The 19253-nt window shown below is 41.6% G+C and overlaps 1 protein-coding gene across 1 annotated transcript; it reads left to right on the forward strand.

Moving 5' to 3' along the window:
• Positions 1–15704: 15704 nt before the first annotated feature.
• Positions 15705–19019, forward strand: LOC107814597 (geraniol 8-hydroxylase-like). The gene is made up of 3 exons (XM_016640034.2): positions 15705–16912; positions 17230–17674; positions 18134–19019. Exons 1-3 carry the CDS (start codon positions 16464–16466, stop codon positions 18722–18724), a joined length of 1485 nt encoding a protein of 494 aa, XP_016495520.1. The 5' UTR covers positions 15705–16463; the 3' UTR covers positions 18725–19019.
• Positions 19020–19253: the final 234 nt, after the last annotated feature.

Consider the following 19253-nt stretch of genomic DNA (forward strand, 5'->3'; position numbering starts at 1 on the left):
TTGGAAACCAAATGGTTTTATAATGTAATCATCACTTCAGAAAAAGAAGAAGGTATCGCCGGCCGGAGGAGGGGGGTTTAGGGGTGACACAACAAGGAAGGGGGAAAGTGGTCACCAACCAGATCTGTCGTTGGTGGAACACAACCCCTGCTAGGGTTTCTAAAAGCAGGGGAGGAAAAAACCGTGGGAAAAAGAGAAGAAAAAGGAAAGAGAAAGGAGGAGAGAGGGATGGGAGAGGGAGAGAGAAAAATAATACACAGCGTATTTAATGGCTTAAAGGTAGGAAGTGGCCATAAATAGATATTTTGCTATAAAAATTAAAAGGTAGCTATATGAGATAATTTTTTAATAGGGTATTTATTTATAATAAATAAGGTATCAACCTTTTCGATAGGAGTTAAAATTTCCTTAAGTAAACTACTAACACCCAATGGATCTTCGAGGTTTTGCATTAACACCTTGTTTACCCTTAAAATCGAATAACAATTAAACTTATAAGTGATTTAAGGATATGTAATTTCACTTGATACAAAATGATAAATATAAGAATTAATGCTAGTAATTAACAGTAAAATAAAGCAAACCAATGTGATGAACAATTATGGCCCTCAAACTAGACTGCCCTCGAACCAACTGAGTATGCTTATTGAAAAATATGAACTTGAACAACAAAGCTTGCAAGAGAAAATATAATATATTGCCTTGTTATACGTGAATGTATATTATTTAAAAAATAGTTAAGACCCTCTTTATATAGTAGATGAATCCTATTTATGGTATAATTCTAATTACAGAAGTAAACCCGTGATAGGCTGAATATCCGATCCTGACTCGATACATGCCGAGATTTCTGCCACGATCCTAGCTCGATCACGGATATCTCGGCTTTCTGCTATTTGACGTGGCAGACTTCCTTCGATCTTGCTCAGTTTCTTTCTCGCTTCGGTCTCGATCACGGCCGGCCTCGATCTTGATCTGCCATCGATTCACGAGCTTACCAATCCATCTTTGTACCATGTTCTGATATAACCGGGGCCGGGACTTGATCTTACGTCCCGATTTCGGTTAGTCGTACAAAATTAGACAAGTCCGATTTTGACTATATACAGATAGTCCCCTCATTTTTTGGAGTGCAATGACAAGAAGCGAATTGAATCTTCGAATTTACCCTCGGTTCTTTATGATGTAAGCATCGTGATGTAAGCGGCATAGGTGATCGAAACATCCCGTCGGTTCAGATGTCGAGGCATTAAATGCCTGGAAGTTATTGTCGGCCACTATCGGTTCTGAACTGTCGTCTTCAACCTATAAATGTATCTTCCCTTTCTTGCCCAAACTTTACTTTCAATCTTCATATTTCTCTGCCTTCTACAAAACATTTTACCTTCAAGCTTTTGAGTTTCTTCGTTCGTTTTCCCCAAAAAATGAAATATCCCAATCTCTGTTCTCCCTTGTTCACGAAAACAAAATGGCCAAAACATCTAAAACCATTTCGTAGAAAGAAAAAGCTTCTTCGTCTCAGCCGGCCGACGAGCAACCAACGACAGAGCCACGCCCTGAAGAATTCATTCCCGGAGTGTACGTCCTTAACTCTGACTTCAAGGTTAAAAATACCCCCTCGGTTCTGGACTGATGCGAGCCAATACCGAGGTATATATGCACGATCACCGGTGACCTCCTTGACCAAGTCAAAAAGGACTGCAACTTGGTTGACAAACACGTGGTGGTGCCCTTGCCTGAGGATTCAATCACTACCCATGTGGAAAGGTTTCTAAGTGTTTACACTTACCCTTTAACATTGGGTCCCTTCGACCCGGTCATCGTGGATTTATGCAAGAAGTATGAAGTCACCCTCTGACAAATTCACCCCTTCTTCTGGAGGATAGTGATACTGCTCCATTTTTTTGTGAGCCAAGTCTACGAGCTTCCCTTCACCCTCGACCATCTCATACGCTTATATAACCACTACTTTACCAAGGGGGCTTAATAAAGCTTCAATGTCGAGCTCCAAAGCCGCTTTCTCGAGCATAAATAAGGACAAGGATTGGGGTGGATGGGCCAATTTGTCCGAGTGAAGACCCCGGACCTGATCCCGGCCGAAATTGCCATTTTTGGAGAAATGGATTATGAGACATAAGTATAACTCCATTTTTAACTTCTGCTTATTACCTTCACTTTTTCATCCTTTCTTATTGGCATTTTATTTGATGCAGCCATCACCTGGATGCCGGGTGCAATTCCCCAGCTCGAGAACTGGGTCAGAAGCTTAGTGTCGAAATCAACACACGCTGAGCACATGGCGCGAATTGGTGAAAGGTCGATGGGAGGCCTGAAACCACGGTAAGTTTTCGTATAACTCGACAACTTTGATCACTGCCCGAAATTTTTCTCGATCTCACTTGTCCTTCTTTTGCAGGTCTCAGGTGGAACTTGCCCATGAGGCCCCTATCTGGTGACGAAGAAAACCTTCCCCAACAGTCTGCTCCGAAGCAAAAGACAAAGCGGAAAAGGAGAGGGGCTCTGATCTCTACGAAGTTGGATGAACAAAAGCCCAAAAAGAGGCGAACCCGTAGGGGAAGAGTCATCCCTCTAACAATAGACTCAGTCCTCAAGCTTCGGGATGAGCCCGAAGAGGGTGAACAAGAAGAAGAGAATGAAGATGATTCCGGACTGGTGGCCCGTGCACGAGCTAGCACAGGGGCGCGAAAAACTTCAGAGCTAGTGGGAGTCGACACTGCTTAGCCTAGGCTCAATGAGGTCGAGGAGGAGACTTTAGCCCAAGTCCTCGAGCCAAAAGGGACCGAAGATGTTTTACCTTGGGGCAAAGAGGCCGTTGAAGAGGCGATGAATCCCGGGCATAGAAATTGAGCTCGAGACTCCCCAAGATGGAGGCAGTTCCTCAAAAGACCCACTTGGGGTAATAGAGATCGGGGATTCTTCTTTGTTTCCTCCAGTCTCCGATTCCATGATACGTGATGCTCAGGACGCAGAGACTTGTCACAGGGAAAGAGCCCACAAAGAGGAGGATCTATTTCGTAGTTTCTTTGCTAGGGTAGAAGATTTTACTGGCCTGAGTGATTTGGAGGTTCCGAAGAAAATCTTGGGTGAGGCTTCCCCAAGTATTAAATTGACCAACTCCGGCCCCAAATGCCGCTCCTAGGTCCAAGCGGACAATCGCGATCACGGTCCCGGAGGATGTTTGGGTTCTTATTGCCCCCGTAGGGGTGGCCAACTACCTCGAGTGTTTGGTCACAGAGGAGGACCAAGCCTAGATGGATGAGGTCGGAATGCCTTGTGTTTTCAATAAAGCCCAACAGGCTCTAAACCGGGTAATTCCTGATTCTCCTGCCTATTTTCATACTTAGGTTTTTTCTCCCTTTGTATAACTTTTCCCTCCTATGTTTGCAGGCTTCAGTGCTTCATCATGAAGCTTTCCTCTAATTTCGGGGGGAACTGAGCCGTTATGAAGCCGAGATTCGGGGGCTGGCTGAGGAGAAGGATGTCTTCAAACTTCTCAGCGAGCAAAGAGAAGAGGAAGCTAGAGGTCTCCGTGATGAGCTAGAAACGGCTCAGAAAGAGTACACTGGACTGATGGAGCAGGTAAGAAGAATTTTTGAAGTTAGTGATGGCAATTCAGGCATCATAGCTAACCGTTCGAACCCGTAGGTCCATCAAAAACTCGACGTGATCAAGTAGCTCTGTGAAGAAATAGATGCACTAAAAGCTGAGGCATAAGGATAAAAGGAGAAGATGGACCGCTTGGCCTCAGAGAAGAAAGCTGCCCGAGCTCAACTGACCTCGGCCGAGAACTAGCTTCGAAGCTTGAAAGTGGATGCCTTGGTGCAAGCCAAGAAAATTGAGGAGTTCTAGTATCGGTTGGGTTCAACAACTTCTGATCGTGAGAAGCTGGCAATAGAACTTGTAGCGGCCAAATTGGAGATCGAAACGGCCAAGGCCCATGCTGATGTTATGGTGGCAGTCTATCGGACCGACGCTGAAGCTGCTCAGGCTCGGGCAAAGGAGGTCACCAAGGTTGCTCAGGTTCAAGCGAACTGGGTTGTCGAGCATGCTAAATGCCATTCCCGAAGAGAGATTCTCGAGATCCACGCTTGTGGCTTTATCTCGCTGCTGAGATCGAGAGTGCCAAAGAGCTTGAAGCTGAAGCCAAAGTGTTGGCCTTCCCTGACGATGCCGATTCTGGGAGTATGAGCGGGTCCGAAAGTGGGGAAGACCCTGGGAGTGAGGATGCTGCTCTCGAAGAAGACTAGGCCCTTAGGATTTGTATTTTTTTTCTTCGTGTTTCTTTTAGAGCCATTTTGGCCTTTGTAGAGAATTCTGGTCGGGCCATGTTGCCCTTGTAAATGATTTTTGATATATATAAAATTTTCTTTCCTTTCCATGTCTTATGAATCTGTCGTCCTTTTTTTGTTATTTCATATAAAGATCAAAATGCCTTAGCATAATATCATGAAGCTATGTTCGAGGGTCCATGGTTTGGGAAAGGTAAGGGCTGATATTAAGCCTTGTTTTCAATATTTTCTAATTGATGGATCCCGAATGATAACTCGAATTTTGAGTTTATGTAACCCTTAAGTTTAATGATTGAGTGAGGGACCGATCGAACTTGAAATAAGGTTGCCTTTAGGCTTTTAGTCGAGTGTCAATGATTTATCAAACTCAAGGTAAGGGTCTGCTCGAACTCGAAATAAGGTAGTCCTTAGGATTTTAATCGAGTGAGAATGATTTCTCGAACTCGGAGTGAAAGTAGCCCTTTGTAAATTTTTGTAATCGGCTGATCTGGCCTTTGTAAAATGATCGTTTAATCATATATATAAGTCTTTTCTACCCTTTTTGGCTTTTAAAGTTTTCCTTTGTTTATCATTCATGTTCACAGAGGTTGCAGTGCATTAGCACGAAGTAAGGAATCGTTCGAGAGTTTGAACAATTTCGTACTCATTAGAGTTTTCGAGGCTTGATATTATCGAAGCCTTTTATGATTTTGCCGGGGGTAGCCCTTTTAACCGGTTTATGAAAGATTCGAAGGCCTGTTTTGTTACAAAATTCGGACGTCTCAGAGCCATATTAATTTGGTTATAGTCTCTTTGGTCCGGAATTTACCCCTTGGGCTTATTTTCTCGTTTTACTTCGAGCTTGCCCGAAGTGTCTGTCCCCGAGAGGGATAACCGTGGCCTATAAGAATCGGGAGTTGCCTAAAAGGTCTTATGAATTCAATCTCATTTATTTTTTCGGATGGCAGTCCTCGAGTGTGAGGGTAATTATCCGAACTTCGATTATGATCGGCCCTTAAGCCATAATAGATTGAGAGTGTAAAATTGTAAAGTATAATTTTTTTTCTAAGGCATGATATATTGGCAAGGAAAAATACTTCTCTTTATAATTGATTATACATGCATACATGTTTGTGCCAGGGCTCGAGCAAATTACGCGGGCACGGTTCGTTTGACCGTTTGACCCTTATAAATTTTCCTATCGAGGCCCTGATACCATGAAGTAATTTCCTCACAACAAAGTTGACGTTTGAGGGTAATGCCCCCAATATTCGAGGTTGATTATAAAGAAGCCTCGATACTGTTGACTTGTTCTAAGTTAGCACGATCAATGGTTGCCTCGTTAAAATCCTCACCGGAAAACCCTTATGGGACAAAACCGGTCTAAGGAAAAAAGAGAGCAACACGTGTTTTCAGACCTAAAGTCTTCGTGTTGAGAAGTCCATTGCTGTTTCTAATCGAACACCTGCAGGAGTTAGTTTAAAATATAAATGAAAATGAAGAAGGTCGTACCTTAACAGTAATATCGTTTTGGGTGCAATATATTCCAGTTGCTCAGTAATTGTTCACCATTCATTATACCGATCTTGTAAGACCCTTTTCCGATGATTTCGAGAACTTAGTATGGTCCTTCCCAGTTCGGACCCATATTTCTTTCATTTGGATTTCGGGTGTTGAGGGTGACATTTCTTAGCACCAAGTCCCCGATGTTGAAATGTCGAAGATTGGCTCTTCGATTGTAGTACCTTTCGATCTGCTGTTTTTGAGCGGCCAATCTAACGAGGGCAGCTTCGCGTCTTTCGTCCAACAATTCTAGGCTCATATTCATGGCCTCGTTATTTGACTTCTCTATTGCATATCAAAATCTGATGATGGGTTCTCCGACTACAACTGGGATTAGAGCTTTGGCTCCATAAACTAATGAGAACGGTGTTGCTTCGGTACTGGATTTCGACGTTGTGCGGTACGCCCATAGAACCTCGGGCAATATATCTCTCCACTTCCCTTTGGCATCGGTCAACCACTTCTTAAGGTTCTGAATGATGGTTTTATCGGTCGATTTGGCCTGTCCGTTTCCACTGGGATGATAAGGCATCGATAGGATTCTCTTAATCTTGTGATCCTCGAGAAATTTAGTCACTTTGCTATCGATGAATTGCTTTCCATATCACACACGATCTCAGAGGGCATCCCAAATCGACATATGATGTGATCCTAGATGAAGTCTATGACTTCTTTTTCTCTGACTTTCTCGAAAGCCTGTGCTTCAACTCATTTAGAAAAATAATCAGTCATAAATAAAATAAACTAAGCTTTACTTGGGGCCGATGGAAGAGGGCCGATGATGTCCATTCCCCGCTTCATGAACGGCCATGGGGATAAGACCGAATGAAGATGCTTTCCAGGCTAGTGAATCATTGGCGCATACCTTTGGCATTGGTCGCATTTTCGAATGAACTCCTTTGCATCCTTCTCCATATCGGTCCAGTAGTATCCTGCTCTGATTATTTTGTGGGCCAATGATTCAGCACCAGAGTGATTTCCACAAGTGCCTTCCTGAACTTTCCGTAGGACATATTCGGTATCTCCCGGTCCCAAACATATTGACAATGGTCCATTGAACATCCTTCTAAATAACGTTCCATCTTCGGACAAAGTGAACCGTGCTGCCTTTATGCACAGGGCTCTCGATTCCTTTGGATCCGATGAGAGCTTTCCGTTCTTTAATTACTCTATGTACTTGTTTATCCAATCCCAAGTCAAACTTGTGGAATTTATCTCGGTGTGGCCTTCTTAGATCACCGACTTCATGAGTTGTACGACAGTCCCCGAGTTGAGTTCGTCGTCTTCGATTGATGAACCCAGATTGGCAAGAGCATCGGTTTCGCTGTTTTGTTCTCGAGGTACATGCTGCAAGGTCCACTCCTTAAACCGGTGTAGAGTTGTCTGTAGTTTATCCAAGCACCTTTGCATTCGATCTTCTCGGACTTCAAAAGTCCTATTAACTTGGTTTACCACGAGGAGGGAATCACACTTGGCCTCTACGACCTTTGCTCCCAAACTCTTAGCCAGTTCGAGACCTGCAATCACGGCCTCATATTCGGCCTCATTGTTATTCAATTTCGTAGTTCTAATAACTGCCTAACTGCATTACCCGTGGGTGATTTTAGTACGATGCCTAGTCCGGACCCCTTCACGTTCGAAACACCGTCCGTAAAGAGGGTCCATACTCCCAAAGATGTACCTGATTTTATTAGTAGTTCCTTTTTGACCTCGGGTACAAAGGCCGGTGAAAATTCAGCCATGAAGTCTGCTAAGATTTGAGAGTTGATGGAGGTTCGAGGTCGATACTCAATATTGTAACCACTGATTTCGATGGCCCATTTGGCCAACAGGCCCGGCAGTTCGAGTTTGTGCAAGATATTTCGAAGAGGATAAGTTGTCACAACACATACTGGATAACATTGGAAGTATGCCTTTAGTTTCCTAGAGGCACTTACTAAGGCAAGCTCTAATTTTTCTAAGTGTGGATATCTAGTCTCGGCCTCACCTAAGGTCCGACTAACATAATAAATAGGAAACTGCTTACCTTGTTCTTCTCGGACCAGGACTCCACTTACTGCTATCTCCGATACTACCAAGTACAAGTAAAGTTGTTCGTACATCTTCGGGGTATGAAGCAGCGGCAGGCTCGATACGTACTGCTTTAGTTCTTCCAAGGCCTGTTGACATTCCGGGGTCCATGCAAAATTGTTCTTCTTCCTAAACAGCAAGAAGAATCGGTGACTCCGATCTGAGGACCTTGAAATGAATCTCCCCAGGGCGGCTATGCGCCCGGTTAGCCTCTTTACGACCTTTATATTATCTACGACCTTGATATCCTCGATAGATTTGATTTTATCAGGGTTGATCTCGATCCCCCGATTGGACACCATGAAGCCAAGAAACTTGCCCGAGCCAACCTTGAATGCACTCTTTTCTCGGTTGAGCTTCATATTGTACTTCCTCAGTATATCGAAGGTTTCTTACAAATGCTTTAAATGGTCCTCTACTCGCAGAGATTTAACTAGAACGTCATCGATATAAATTTCCATAGATTTCCCTATTTTTTCTTCGAACATTCGATTTACTAGGCATTGATAAGTTGCACCAATATTTTTTAGTCTGAATGGCATTACATTATAACAGTAGGTGCCATACTTCGTGATGAATGAAGTTTTTTCTTGGTCTTCCAGGTTTATTTGTATTTGGTTGTACCCGGAATAGGCATCAAGAAAACTAAGAGTCTCGTGGCCGATCGTGGCATCAATCATATGATCGATGTCAGGCAAAGGAAAAAAATCCTTGGGGTATGCCTTATTTAGGTCTTTATAATCTACACACATTCTAAGTTTGTTTCCCTTCTTAGGGACTACCACTTCGTTTGCTAGACTTTCGGGATACTTTACTTCCCGAATGGATCCTATTTTGAGAAGTTTGGTTACCTCGTCTTTGATGAAGGCATGTTTAATCTCGGACTGGGGCCTTCTTACCTGGCAGAATTTAGGATCCAAGATCAACTTGTGAGTGGTAATTTCCGGCGGGATCACTGTCATATCGAGGTAGGACCAAACAAAGCAATTCATGTTAGCTATAAGGAAATGAATAAGTTTTTTCATAAGCTTAGGGGTTAGCCCCGTGCCTAAGTATACCTTTCTAGATGATGTTCGGTCAGTGTGATTTGTTCCAGCTCTTTGACCCTGTTTATTTGGCGGCGTCAGAGTTATCGGGAACTACAAAATATCGAGGTATCCCATAGTCATCGTCCTCATCGGTATCCCGCTTTTCCGGTTGGTTCGAGGTTGGTGTTTGTGGTTGATATTTAGCCTCTTTCTTTCCCTTAGAGTTTGATCCCTTTGCTGAAGAAAGTGCTTACACCGATATTAATTCGTCAATTGCAAACATCTCCTTGGCAGCATGCTGTTCCCCGTACACTGTTTTGACTTCTTTAGATGTCAAGAATTTCAGAACTTGGTGAAGGGTCGAGGGTACCTCACTCATGTTATGGATCCAAGGCCTTCCGAGCATGGCGTTGTACCTCATGTCTCCCTTGATTACATGGAACTTTGTTTCTTGGATGGTCCCGACCACGTTCACTGGCAAAAAAATCTCACCTTTGGTGGTTTCGCTCGCCATGTTGAAACCGTTAAGTACTCGGTCTGCGGGCACAATTTGATCTTGTAGGCTGAGTTGTTCTACAACCCTCGATCGAACAATGTTGACCGAGCTACTTGGATCAACCAAAATACGTTTAAATTGAATTTTATTCATAAGGACAAATATTACCAGTGCGTCATTATGAGGTTGTTCGATCCCTTCCGCATCTTCATCGTTGAAAGACAAGGTTTCTTCTGGTAAGTAGTCCCATGTTCATTTTCCCTTGTGATTGTCACCTTGGTGTGCTTAAATATCGGTCCTTGAGGAATGTAGACCCCTCCAACGATCATGTAAATCACGTGCTGCGACTCTTCTTGCTCGATTTGCCTTTTTGAATCTCTATTTTTGAAGTGATTCTTGGCCCGATCACTTAAGAATTCTCGAAGGTGGCACTTATTGAACAATCGGGCTACTTCATCCTTTAGCTGTCTGGAATCTTCTGCTTTATGACCATGGGTACCATGATACTTGCATATTTGGTTTGGATTTCTCTGGGCCAGATCGGTTTGTACAGGTCGAGGCCATCTAGTATCTTTGATACGTCCAATGGCCGATACTCTGGTAAAAACATCTATGTTGAAGTTATATTCTGACAATCAAGGTGCTTCTTTGGAACCGACGTCCCTATTGAAACCACTTTTGCTCATTAGCCCTCGGGAGCTCTGTCCCCAATCATTCCTTCAATCATTCTGAACGGGGTTGCGTCCCGGCCTGTTATTTCTCTGATCTTCACTGTATGGCTGATATCGGTCTCTGTTCGACCGTGGTTCTCGGTCGAGGTCCCTTTTAATTTTATCCACCGGCCTGTTAGGATAAATCGAACCGATTGGAACCCTCAGTTGATCATCCTTGACCCTAATCTCGACTGAGACCGATTATTGTAAGGCTCCGCAAAATTCTTCCTAAAACTCGGAATTTCGTGGTGCCAAGTTAGATTTATGTGTTGTTTCGGACTTTTTGGATTGAACAGTATGCTACATAGTTAGAGGAAAGTGTTTTGCAGAAATATGTATTTCTGCGGCCCATTATACGACCACATAATCACTCCGTGGGCTGCATTTTGGCTGCAGAGCAAGGCAGTCTTTTGGGCCAAATTTAAGGTTCATTTTCGCGACCAATTATGCGACTGCATAGCCATTTTGCGGGTTGCACTTTGGCCACATAACCATTCTTGAACTTTTGTGAAGGGAGGTTCTACGGCGCATTATGCGACCGCAGAACAGATCTGCGGACCGCATATTGGCTGCAGACCGAGGCAAAAAATTTAGGTCCCTGACGTCCACTTCGCGACCATTTTGCGTGCCACATAGCCATTATGCGGACGCATATGCAACCGCAGATCCGTGTCGGGGCTCCAAATTTCTTAATTTTAAACCCGATCCCATGTCGTTAAAACATATGCTAAGGCTCATTTTGAGCCTATTCCTGACGTTTTAGAGTGAGAGAAGGAGTCCTAGAGTGAGAGAGTGATCCTCAACCAATTATTCCTGAATTCTTGCATAAAAATCCTTGAAAATTGTCAAGTGAAGTTCACTAAGTCCTTACCTTAAAGGTAAGAATCTATGCGTTATCTCTTAATTTCAAAATTTCTACTAAAATGGTAATTAGCAAGATGGTTCATGGGCTTGAGGGTTGTTTGTTTTACATGCATGGGTGGTGAAAGAATGTAGGAAGAGTATGGGCTAAAAATGATAAAAGATGGGTTGTGGAATGATGGAATCTTACACAAAACGAGTCTTAAAACATAATGAACACATAGTGTTTGATATAATGATTTAGTGAGCTAGAATTATACATCATTCTCCTAATTTTGGGTTCAATTCTGCTATATTGCAAAATAGAATGAAGTTGATAGTTTCGGAAACATCTTAAAGTTATAAGAGCTCAATTGAGGTATGCATGGCTAAATCCCCTTCTTCTTAGAATCGAACCTCTGGTGTTCACGTAATTGGTGTAAGTCCCTAAATTGATCATACTAGAATTGACTACCATAATGTGTTGTGCTGAAAGATTCATGTTCGATAATTGTTCTAAATATTTACCATGTCATCATGCTATTTGAGAATGTGTTTGAAATGTGGAATATGTGTTGAGAAAGGTCAAGAATTCATGTCAAGAATCGAATAAAGATTGCTATGCTAATTTATATGAAAAGCCTCCGTGTGATTAGGATTTTCTAAGCTTTTCCCTTATGTGTGCAATGCCTTATATGATAGGCTTTATTGATGTTGATGATAGTGTTATTTGAATGTATAAAAAGGGAAACCTGGATTGTAAGATACGACCAAGAGCCAAGAACGACTTAATAAATGAGGCCACTCGTGCCATGCATTAAAATATGGGAAGGAAATGTGAATTGAGATGAACGATTGAAGGGATGATGTCTCAACTGAGATGACCTAGCCGATCGGGCCGTGAGCAGACACCATGGCGCACACATGGTGGTAACTGTGCTAGAAATGATTGATTGAAATTGTGAATATGGTTGATGTCTCAAATGAGATGACCTAGCCGATCGGGTTGAGATCGGACTCCGTGTAGGAACACAGTGGTATTGAAAATTGTGGCACATGGCACTATGCTTATCAACCTAATAATATGGAAATTGAACCGAGAACTATGTAATCCTTACTTGATATTTTTCATATTTGTTTGAAGCTCTTATTGTACATCATAACTACTTCCTCTTTGTTTCATTGTTCATTCTATTAAGATTGGTGCTTAGCTTTACATACTAGTACTATTCGACAGTACTAACGTCCCTTTTGTCGGAGGCTTTACATCTTTAAATGGATGTAGGTGGTTCCATAGCAGACATAGTTGATTGCAGCTAGTGGTGCACCCTCTTTCCAGCTGACTTGGTGAGCCCCACATCATTTCGGGGTCCTATATCTTTTGTATCTCTTGTTTACCTTCTTATCATGTTTTGAGGTATAGCCGGGGCCTTCCTGCCGATACTTTTGTAGCACTCTCTTTTGTATCTACTTAGAGGCTCCATAGACGTTATGTGGGTGTTGAGAAGGTCAATGGATTATGTTATGTTTTGGATTCTTGTTCCACTAAATCGTAAGGTGTATGTATTTTGAAACTTAACAATGATGTAACTAATGAAATGGATTAGTAATGTACTTATATGATCTCCTATTGTCTAATTAATGAAAACATGCCTTCACTTGATCGTAAGTGAGTTGGGTAGAAAGTGTCTAACATGCTTGCTCTTCCGGGTTCACTCGGTTAAGCGCCGGTCGCGCTCCCCGAGCTTGGGGCATGACAATTATGTACATCAGTCCAAGTGACAGCTGGATATTTGACCAAATTCTGCTTCAACTGTTGTGAAGCTACGAAACTCTGAGAGTTAAGACATTGAGTAAAAGCTTGAATAGCCTAATCATCGGTGACTAGTGGAAAATCCATTTGCTCCATTTGGAATTGAGATACGAATTCTCTGAGCATTTCTTTGTCTTTTTGTCTTACCTTGAAGAGGTCCTACTTTCTAGTAGTGACCTTAATGGCTCCAGTGTGTGTGTCATGACCCAAACCGATGGGATGCGACAGGCACCCGGTACCTTACTCAACTGAGTACCAACATAACGTATCTTTCATATCATTCTATCATAGGTAAATGAACCGGAGTAAAGCTGAGGGAATACAAACTTATACATATGAAGTACGAGCCTATAAGACCAAAATAGCCACTCATGTACTAAACATGGGCCGACAAGGCATTACAATCTTTTACGTACATGACATCTGTCTACAAGCCTCTAAGAATACATAACTTTCATAAAGGTCGGGACAGAGTTCCGCCATACCAAACAATACGCGTCTAAATCATACTAACTAATCAAGCAACTCCGAAACAAATGGAGCGCACCAACATCTTTCGCTGAGCTGATAGCCTACTTGGAGGGCTCTCAGCCTGTCTATCGGTGCCTACAGGCATGAAAAGCAGTGTCCCCAGGCAAAAAGGGATGTCAATATGAATAATGTACATAGTAGGTAAGTAAATAAGTACATAACAAACATGGAAGAAGTTAGAGTAAATAACTCAACATGTAAGTCTGGATAACTTTATAAATCATGAAATACTTATAGTGTCATGCATATGCGTATGAATATCATGTCGTGCATAGGTACATGTGTTCATAACATCATCAAGCCTCTGAGGGCATCCCATCATATCATCTCGGTCACTATGGGAAAATCATCAACGTATACCAGCTGATCGGGTGGTGGTACGTATATAACGCCATAATCTTTCCCATATGGGCACCACCACCTGATCAGCTGGTATACATTGATGATTTGCCTACAGTGGCCGAGATGATATGATGTGATTCCCTCAGAGGCTTAATGATATTATGAACACATGTACTTATGCACGACATGACATTCATACGTATATGCATGACACTATAAGTATTTCATGATTTATAGAGTTATCTAGACTTATAGGTTGAGTTATTTACTCTATACTTCTTCCATGTCTGTTATGTACTTATTTATGTGCCTTATATACTCGATATATTATTCGTACTAACGTCCCTTTTTTCCTGGGGACGCTGCGTTTTATGCCCGCATACCCCGATAGACAGGTCGAGAGCCCTCCAAGTAGGCTATCAGCTCAGCAAAAGATGTTGGTTTGCTCTATTTGTTTCGGAATTGCTTGATTGGTTACTATGATTTAAACGCGTATTGTTTGGTATGGCGGTACTCTGTCCCGACCTTTATGAAAATTATGTATTCATAGAGTCTTTAGACAGATGTCATGTACGTAAAAGATTATATGGCTTTGTCGGCCTATGTTCAGTACACGAGTGGCTATTTTGGTCTTATAGGCCTATACTTTATATGTATAAGTTTGTATTCCCTTAGGCTTTATTTTGGTTCATTTACCTATAATAGAATGATATGAAAGATACGCTATGTTGGTACTCGGTTGAGTAAGGTACCGGGTGCCCGTCGCAGCCCATCGGTTTGGGTCGTGACAGTGTGCCTTTACAAAAGAATCTGCAAGCATAGCAAATGAATCAATAGAGTTAGGTAGCAAGTTATGGTACCATATCATAGCTCCCTTCGATAGAGTTTCCCTGAACTTCTTCAGCAATACAGACTCAATCTCGTCATCTTCCAAGTCATTTCCCTTAATGATGCATGTGTATGAGGTGACATGCTTGTTTGGATCTGTTGTCCTATTATATTTCGGGATCTCGGGCATACAAAATTTCTTGGGGATTGGCTTCGAAGCCGCACTTGGGGGGAAAGTTTTTGGACAAACTTTTTGGAATCAAGTCTTTTCAACATCGGCGGTGCCCTCGGGATTTGGTTGACCCTGAAATTATAAGTTTCTACTTTCTTATCGTTCTCCTCGATCTTCTTTTCCCCTGTCTCGATTCACTTCGTCAGTTCCTCGAGCATTTTTAGGATAGCAGGATTGGTCTTCGATCTCCTCCATTCGATCTCTTTGGCACCGATTCGGGTCTATGGGCAATTTCTTGTGATGGCTCGAGCTCGATCCTGCTTGGTGCACGATTCTGATTTTGGAGTTGTACTATTGCAGCTTGTTGAGTCTGCAACATTTCGAATATCATTCGAAGGATAATCCCGCCTTCTTCACCACCATGTGCATTCTGATCGGCTGTTCGAGCATCTCTGTGGATGCTATTTTCAGGATCGACGCCCAAATTCCCATTAACGACAATATGAGAGCTGACATCGATTGGATCTATGGCCGGAGCTCCATTGGGGTTGATTGGAGGCACTTTGTTTCCTGGGGCGGCTATGTTGTCGTTCTCGCCACGGAGACCCAGGCCGTCGTCTGTGTGTGTGGGTGCTATTTGAGCGTTTGACATGTTGTTCCTTAAATCAAAGACACTTCAATGAACAAGCGTAAAATTACGTATGCCACAAAAAATATACCAGACAATCACTATTATCCTTAGCCCCACAGTTGGCGCCAAACTATTTACCCTTAAAATCGGATAACAATTAAACTTATAAGTGGTTTTAAGGATATGTGATTTCACTTGGCATAAACTGATAAATATGAGAATTAATGCTAGGAATTAACAGTAAAATAAAGCAAACCAATGTGATGAACAACTATGGCCCTCGAGCTGGACTGCCCTCGAACCAACTGAGTATGCTTATTGAAAAGTATGAACTTGAGTAATAGAGCTTGCAAGAGAAAATATGATATATTGCCTTATTATGCGTGAATGTATATTGTTTACAAAATGGTTAAGACCCTCTTTATATAGTAGAAGAATCCTATTTATGGTATAATTCTAATTATAGAAGTAAATCCCATGATAGGCTAAATAACCGATCCTGACTCGATACGTGCCGAGATTTCCGCCACGATCCTCGCTCGATCACAAATATCTCGGCTTTCTGCTATTCGACGTGGCACACTTCCTTCGATCTTGCTCGATTTCTTTCTCGCTTCGGTCTCGATCACGGTCGGCCTCGATCTTGATCGGCTATCGATCCATGAGCTTACCAATCCATCTCCGTACCATATTCCGATATAACCGGGGCCGGGCCTTCATCTTCCGTCCCGATTTCGGTTAGTGGTACAAAATTAGATAAGCCCGATTTTGACTGTATGCACACCTATTACAAGGTAAGGGACCTCGGAATGCAATGTTAAGTATCAAGAATTCCGTAAAATTAATTTATCAAACATGTCCAAAAACTAGTTTGTAAAAATAAAAATAAAAACAAGAAAGCAAAAGTTGTAGTATTTGGAACCATGTGAAAAATAGTAGTCGTGTATCACATGGCGCACGCACTCCCACCTGCTGGCGTAGCTATTCCGTTTCCATAAGATGTGAACTGCTTGATATCTTTCTCCACAACTTTGTGGCTGTCATAGTTAGAAAAAAGGCAAATACACAATGTTGACACCTTCTATATTTAGAATATGATGCAGTATTTAAGTACTGGCACGTACTCTGGATAGAATATTACATTCCTATGGATTATCTAGCAATTGTAGGTGGATTACTACTTACTTGGACTTTTGTTCAAGGCATTTGTTGGCTAGCAACAAGCAACATATGTAACCAAAAACTTCCACCAGGACCAATTTCCCTACCATTGATTGGAAATTTGCATAACATTCTTGGTGATCAACCCCACCAGTCACTTGCTAGGCTTGCAGAAAAGTATGGTCCAATAATCAGCCTCAGAATGGGCCAAATAAGGACGGTGGTAATATCTTCATCAGCCGTGGCTAAACAAGTCCTTAAAAACCAAGATTTGGCCTTCTCCAGCAGAACAATCCCAGATGCACTCCATTCCCATAATCACTATCAGTTCTCTGTCGTATTTCTACCTGTTACTACTCGTTGGAGATCCCTGCGGAAAATCTTGAATTCTAATATTTTCTCAGGCAACAGGCTTGATGAATATCAGCATCTTAGGTACAAATTGCAAATTGGCTTAATTGGTTGAGTTAAAATTGGACGGTCAAATCAATAAAACAGCATGAACTAACCTGTCCAAAGTTTGCTCGAGTCAAAATAAGTTTAAACCAATATGACCCAACTTCCCATCCTTTTTTATATTGCTTTTTTCAAAAAGAAAATGTTTTCAAAATAATTTTGCTTGATTACATTATATTTGACCCGATATTTGAAGGATCAAGTCAAAAGACGGCCATAAACTTACTTGTGTTTAAACCTGGACAGCTTTGGCGGGTTGCTAACAAACTAGTTGATGTTGTCACTTCTAATTTCAGGTCCCAAAAGATCCAGGATTTTATTGCTTATTGCTGTCAGTGTAGCCAAACAGGGAAGGCAGTGAATATAGGCCAAGCTGCTTTTGAGACCTCTATGAATTTACTTTCGAGTACTATTTTTTCCAAGGATGTAGTGGACCCTTATGCAAATTCAGGCAAAGAATTTAAGGATGCTGTGTGGAAAATCATGGAAGAAGCTGGTAAGCCCAATTTGGCTGATTATTTCCCCGTGTTGAAATGGATTGATCCTCAAGGGATAAGGCGACGCATAGGCAAGCATTTTGATAATTTGCTTCAGCAGATTGAGGGATGGATTGATGAACGATTAGAGCAAAGGAGGAAATCGCCGAATAGTGGTAGCACTGATGTTCTTGATGTTTTGTTAAATACTAGTCCAGAGGATCCACAGGCAATTGACAAAAATCAGATAGTACACTTGTGCCTGGTATTTTGGATTTCTTTATCTTCGTTATGTTCCTTATTTGTCAAATGCTGCTCTATTCGCCTTCACTAGATTCGTTTCGAACTTTTTCCTATAATCTGGTTTTGTTCTCAAACTACTGCTATCTGCTTTCGACCTTAACACATATTTCTGGATCTAATTTGCCCTCTGCTTTTGGCCAATTTGTGCATAGATTTACTTATCACAGTTACCATGTTAGGGGAAGAGCTATATATATAAATACACTACATTGGTTTACTACCTCAGATTAATAAAAAGCATACACACGGTTACGTGGACACATATACAACATGCATAGTACTTGCTACTGTAGAAACAGAAAGTCTATTTTGAAAAAGGTACACCACCAATTTGCACGAGTATATGTGACAATGGTCTATCCCATTGCAAGTGTAAATCTTCTAATTTACATTAGTTTTGACATCCCTTATTATGTTGCAGGATCTTTTCGTTGCAGGAACTGATACAAGTTCAAATACATTAGAATGGGCAATGGTAGAGGTCATGAGAAACCCAGATATTATGAGAAAGGCTAAAGCCGAGCTTGCACAAGTTATTGGCAAAGGCAAGGTAATAGAAGAGGCCGATATTGCTCGCCTCCCTTATCTGCAGTGCATAGTGAAAGAAACCCTGCGGATGCATCCACCAGTTCCCTTTTTGATGCGAAAGGTAGACCAAGACGTTGAGGCGTGTGGGTACTTTATTCCAGAAGGCTCCCAAGTGTTAGTGCACGTATGGTCAATGGGCCGCGACCCAACTATTTGGGAGAATCCTTTGGCATTTAACCCACAGAGATTTTGGGATGTGAAAATGGATGATTTTGAGCTCATTCCATTTGGTGCTGGTCGAAGAATTTGCCCAGGGTTACCTTTGGCAACCAGGATATTGTCTGTAATGTTGGGTTCATTGTTGAATTCATTTGATTGGAAAGCTGAAGGTGATATTGCACCAGAAGATTTGGATGTGGAAGAGAAGTTTGGCATTACACTAGCGAGATCAATTCCTTTACTAGCTGTCCCTATTCCGCTATAAATATTGGCTTCAAATTGGCCATTTAATAACATTATTAATGACAAGCCAACACCCAAAACTATAAATTCGGGTGTTTTAACTCAGTCACGAACATGTTAATGTATTAGTTTATGATTTGTGTATGCAATTTAATACCAGTACTATTATATAAGTAGCTGGAACTGTTATGATAAAAATCAAAATATGGTGGATGTCTACTCTTCCTCCATGATCTTTCTCTCAAATGGTTAATGACATATTCAATGACATATTTTCTATGTTCAATGACATATTCCATGACATATTTTCTTCACTTTTCATGCCTATATAAAGGCCTTGTAATAGATAGGAAAACACACACAATTTAAGAAGAAAATCTCTTCCTTTCTCTCTATCTCTATTTCTTGTTCATGTTTTACTAAATTGTCTTTATTTCTTGTTCATATTTTACTAAATTGCTTTTATTTCATAATACGTTATCAGCACGAGTCTCTAACTAATTGTATATATATATCTATAATTTTTTTTCTACATCTGGAAAGATTACAAT

Source organism: Nicotiana tabacum, chromosome 3 (assembly GCF_000715075.1).
Source record: "Nicotiana tabacum cultivar K326 chromosome 3, ASM71507v2, whole genome shotgun sequence".
In the NCBI taxonomy this organism is placed as follows: Eukaryota; Viridiplantae; Streptophyta; class Magnoliopsida; order Solanales; family Solanaceae; genus Nicotiana; species Nicotiana tabacum.

Bases quoted from the DNA above. Each gene is read 5' to 3' on its own strand.
- LOC107814597 (XM_016640034.2), top strand. From the start codon at position 16,464: ATGGATTATCTAGCAATTGTAGGTGGATTACTACTTACTTGGACTTTT. The intron at 16,913-17,229 runs GTACAAATTGCA...TTCTAATTTCAG, and splicing joins GATGAATATCAGCATCTTAG to GTCCCAAAAGATCCAGGATT. The intron at 17,675-18,133 runs GTATTTTGGATT...ATTATGTTGCAG, and splicing joins AGATAGTACACTTGTGCCTG to GATCTTTTCGTTGCAGGAAC.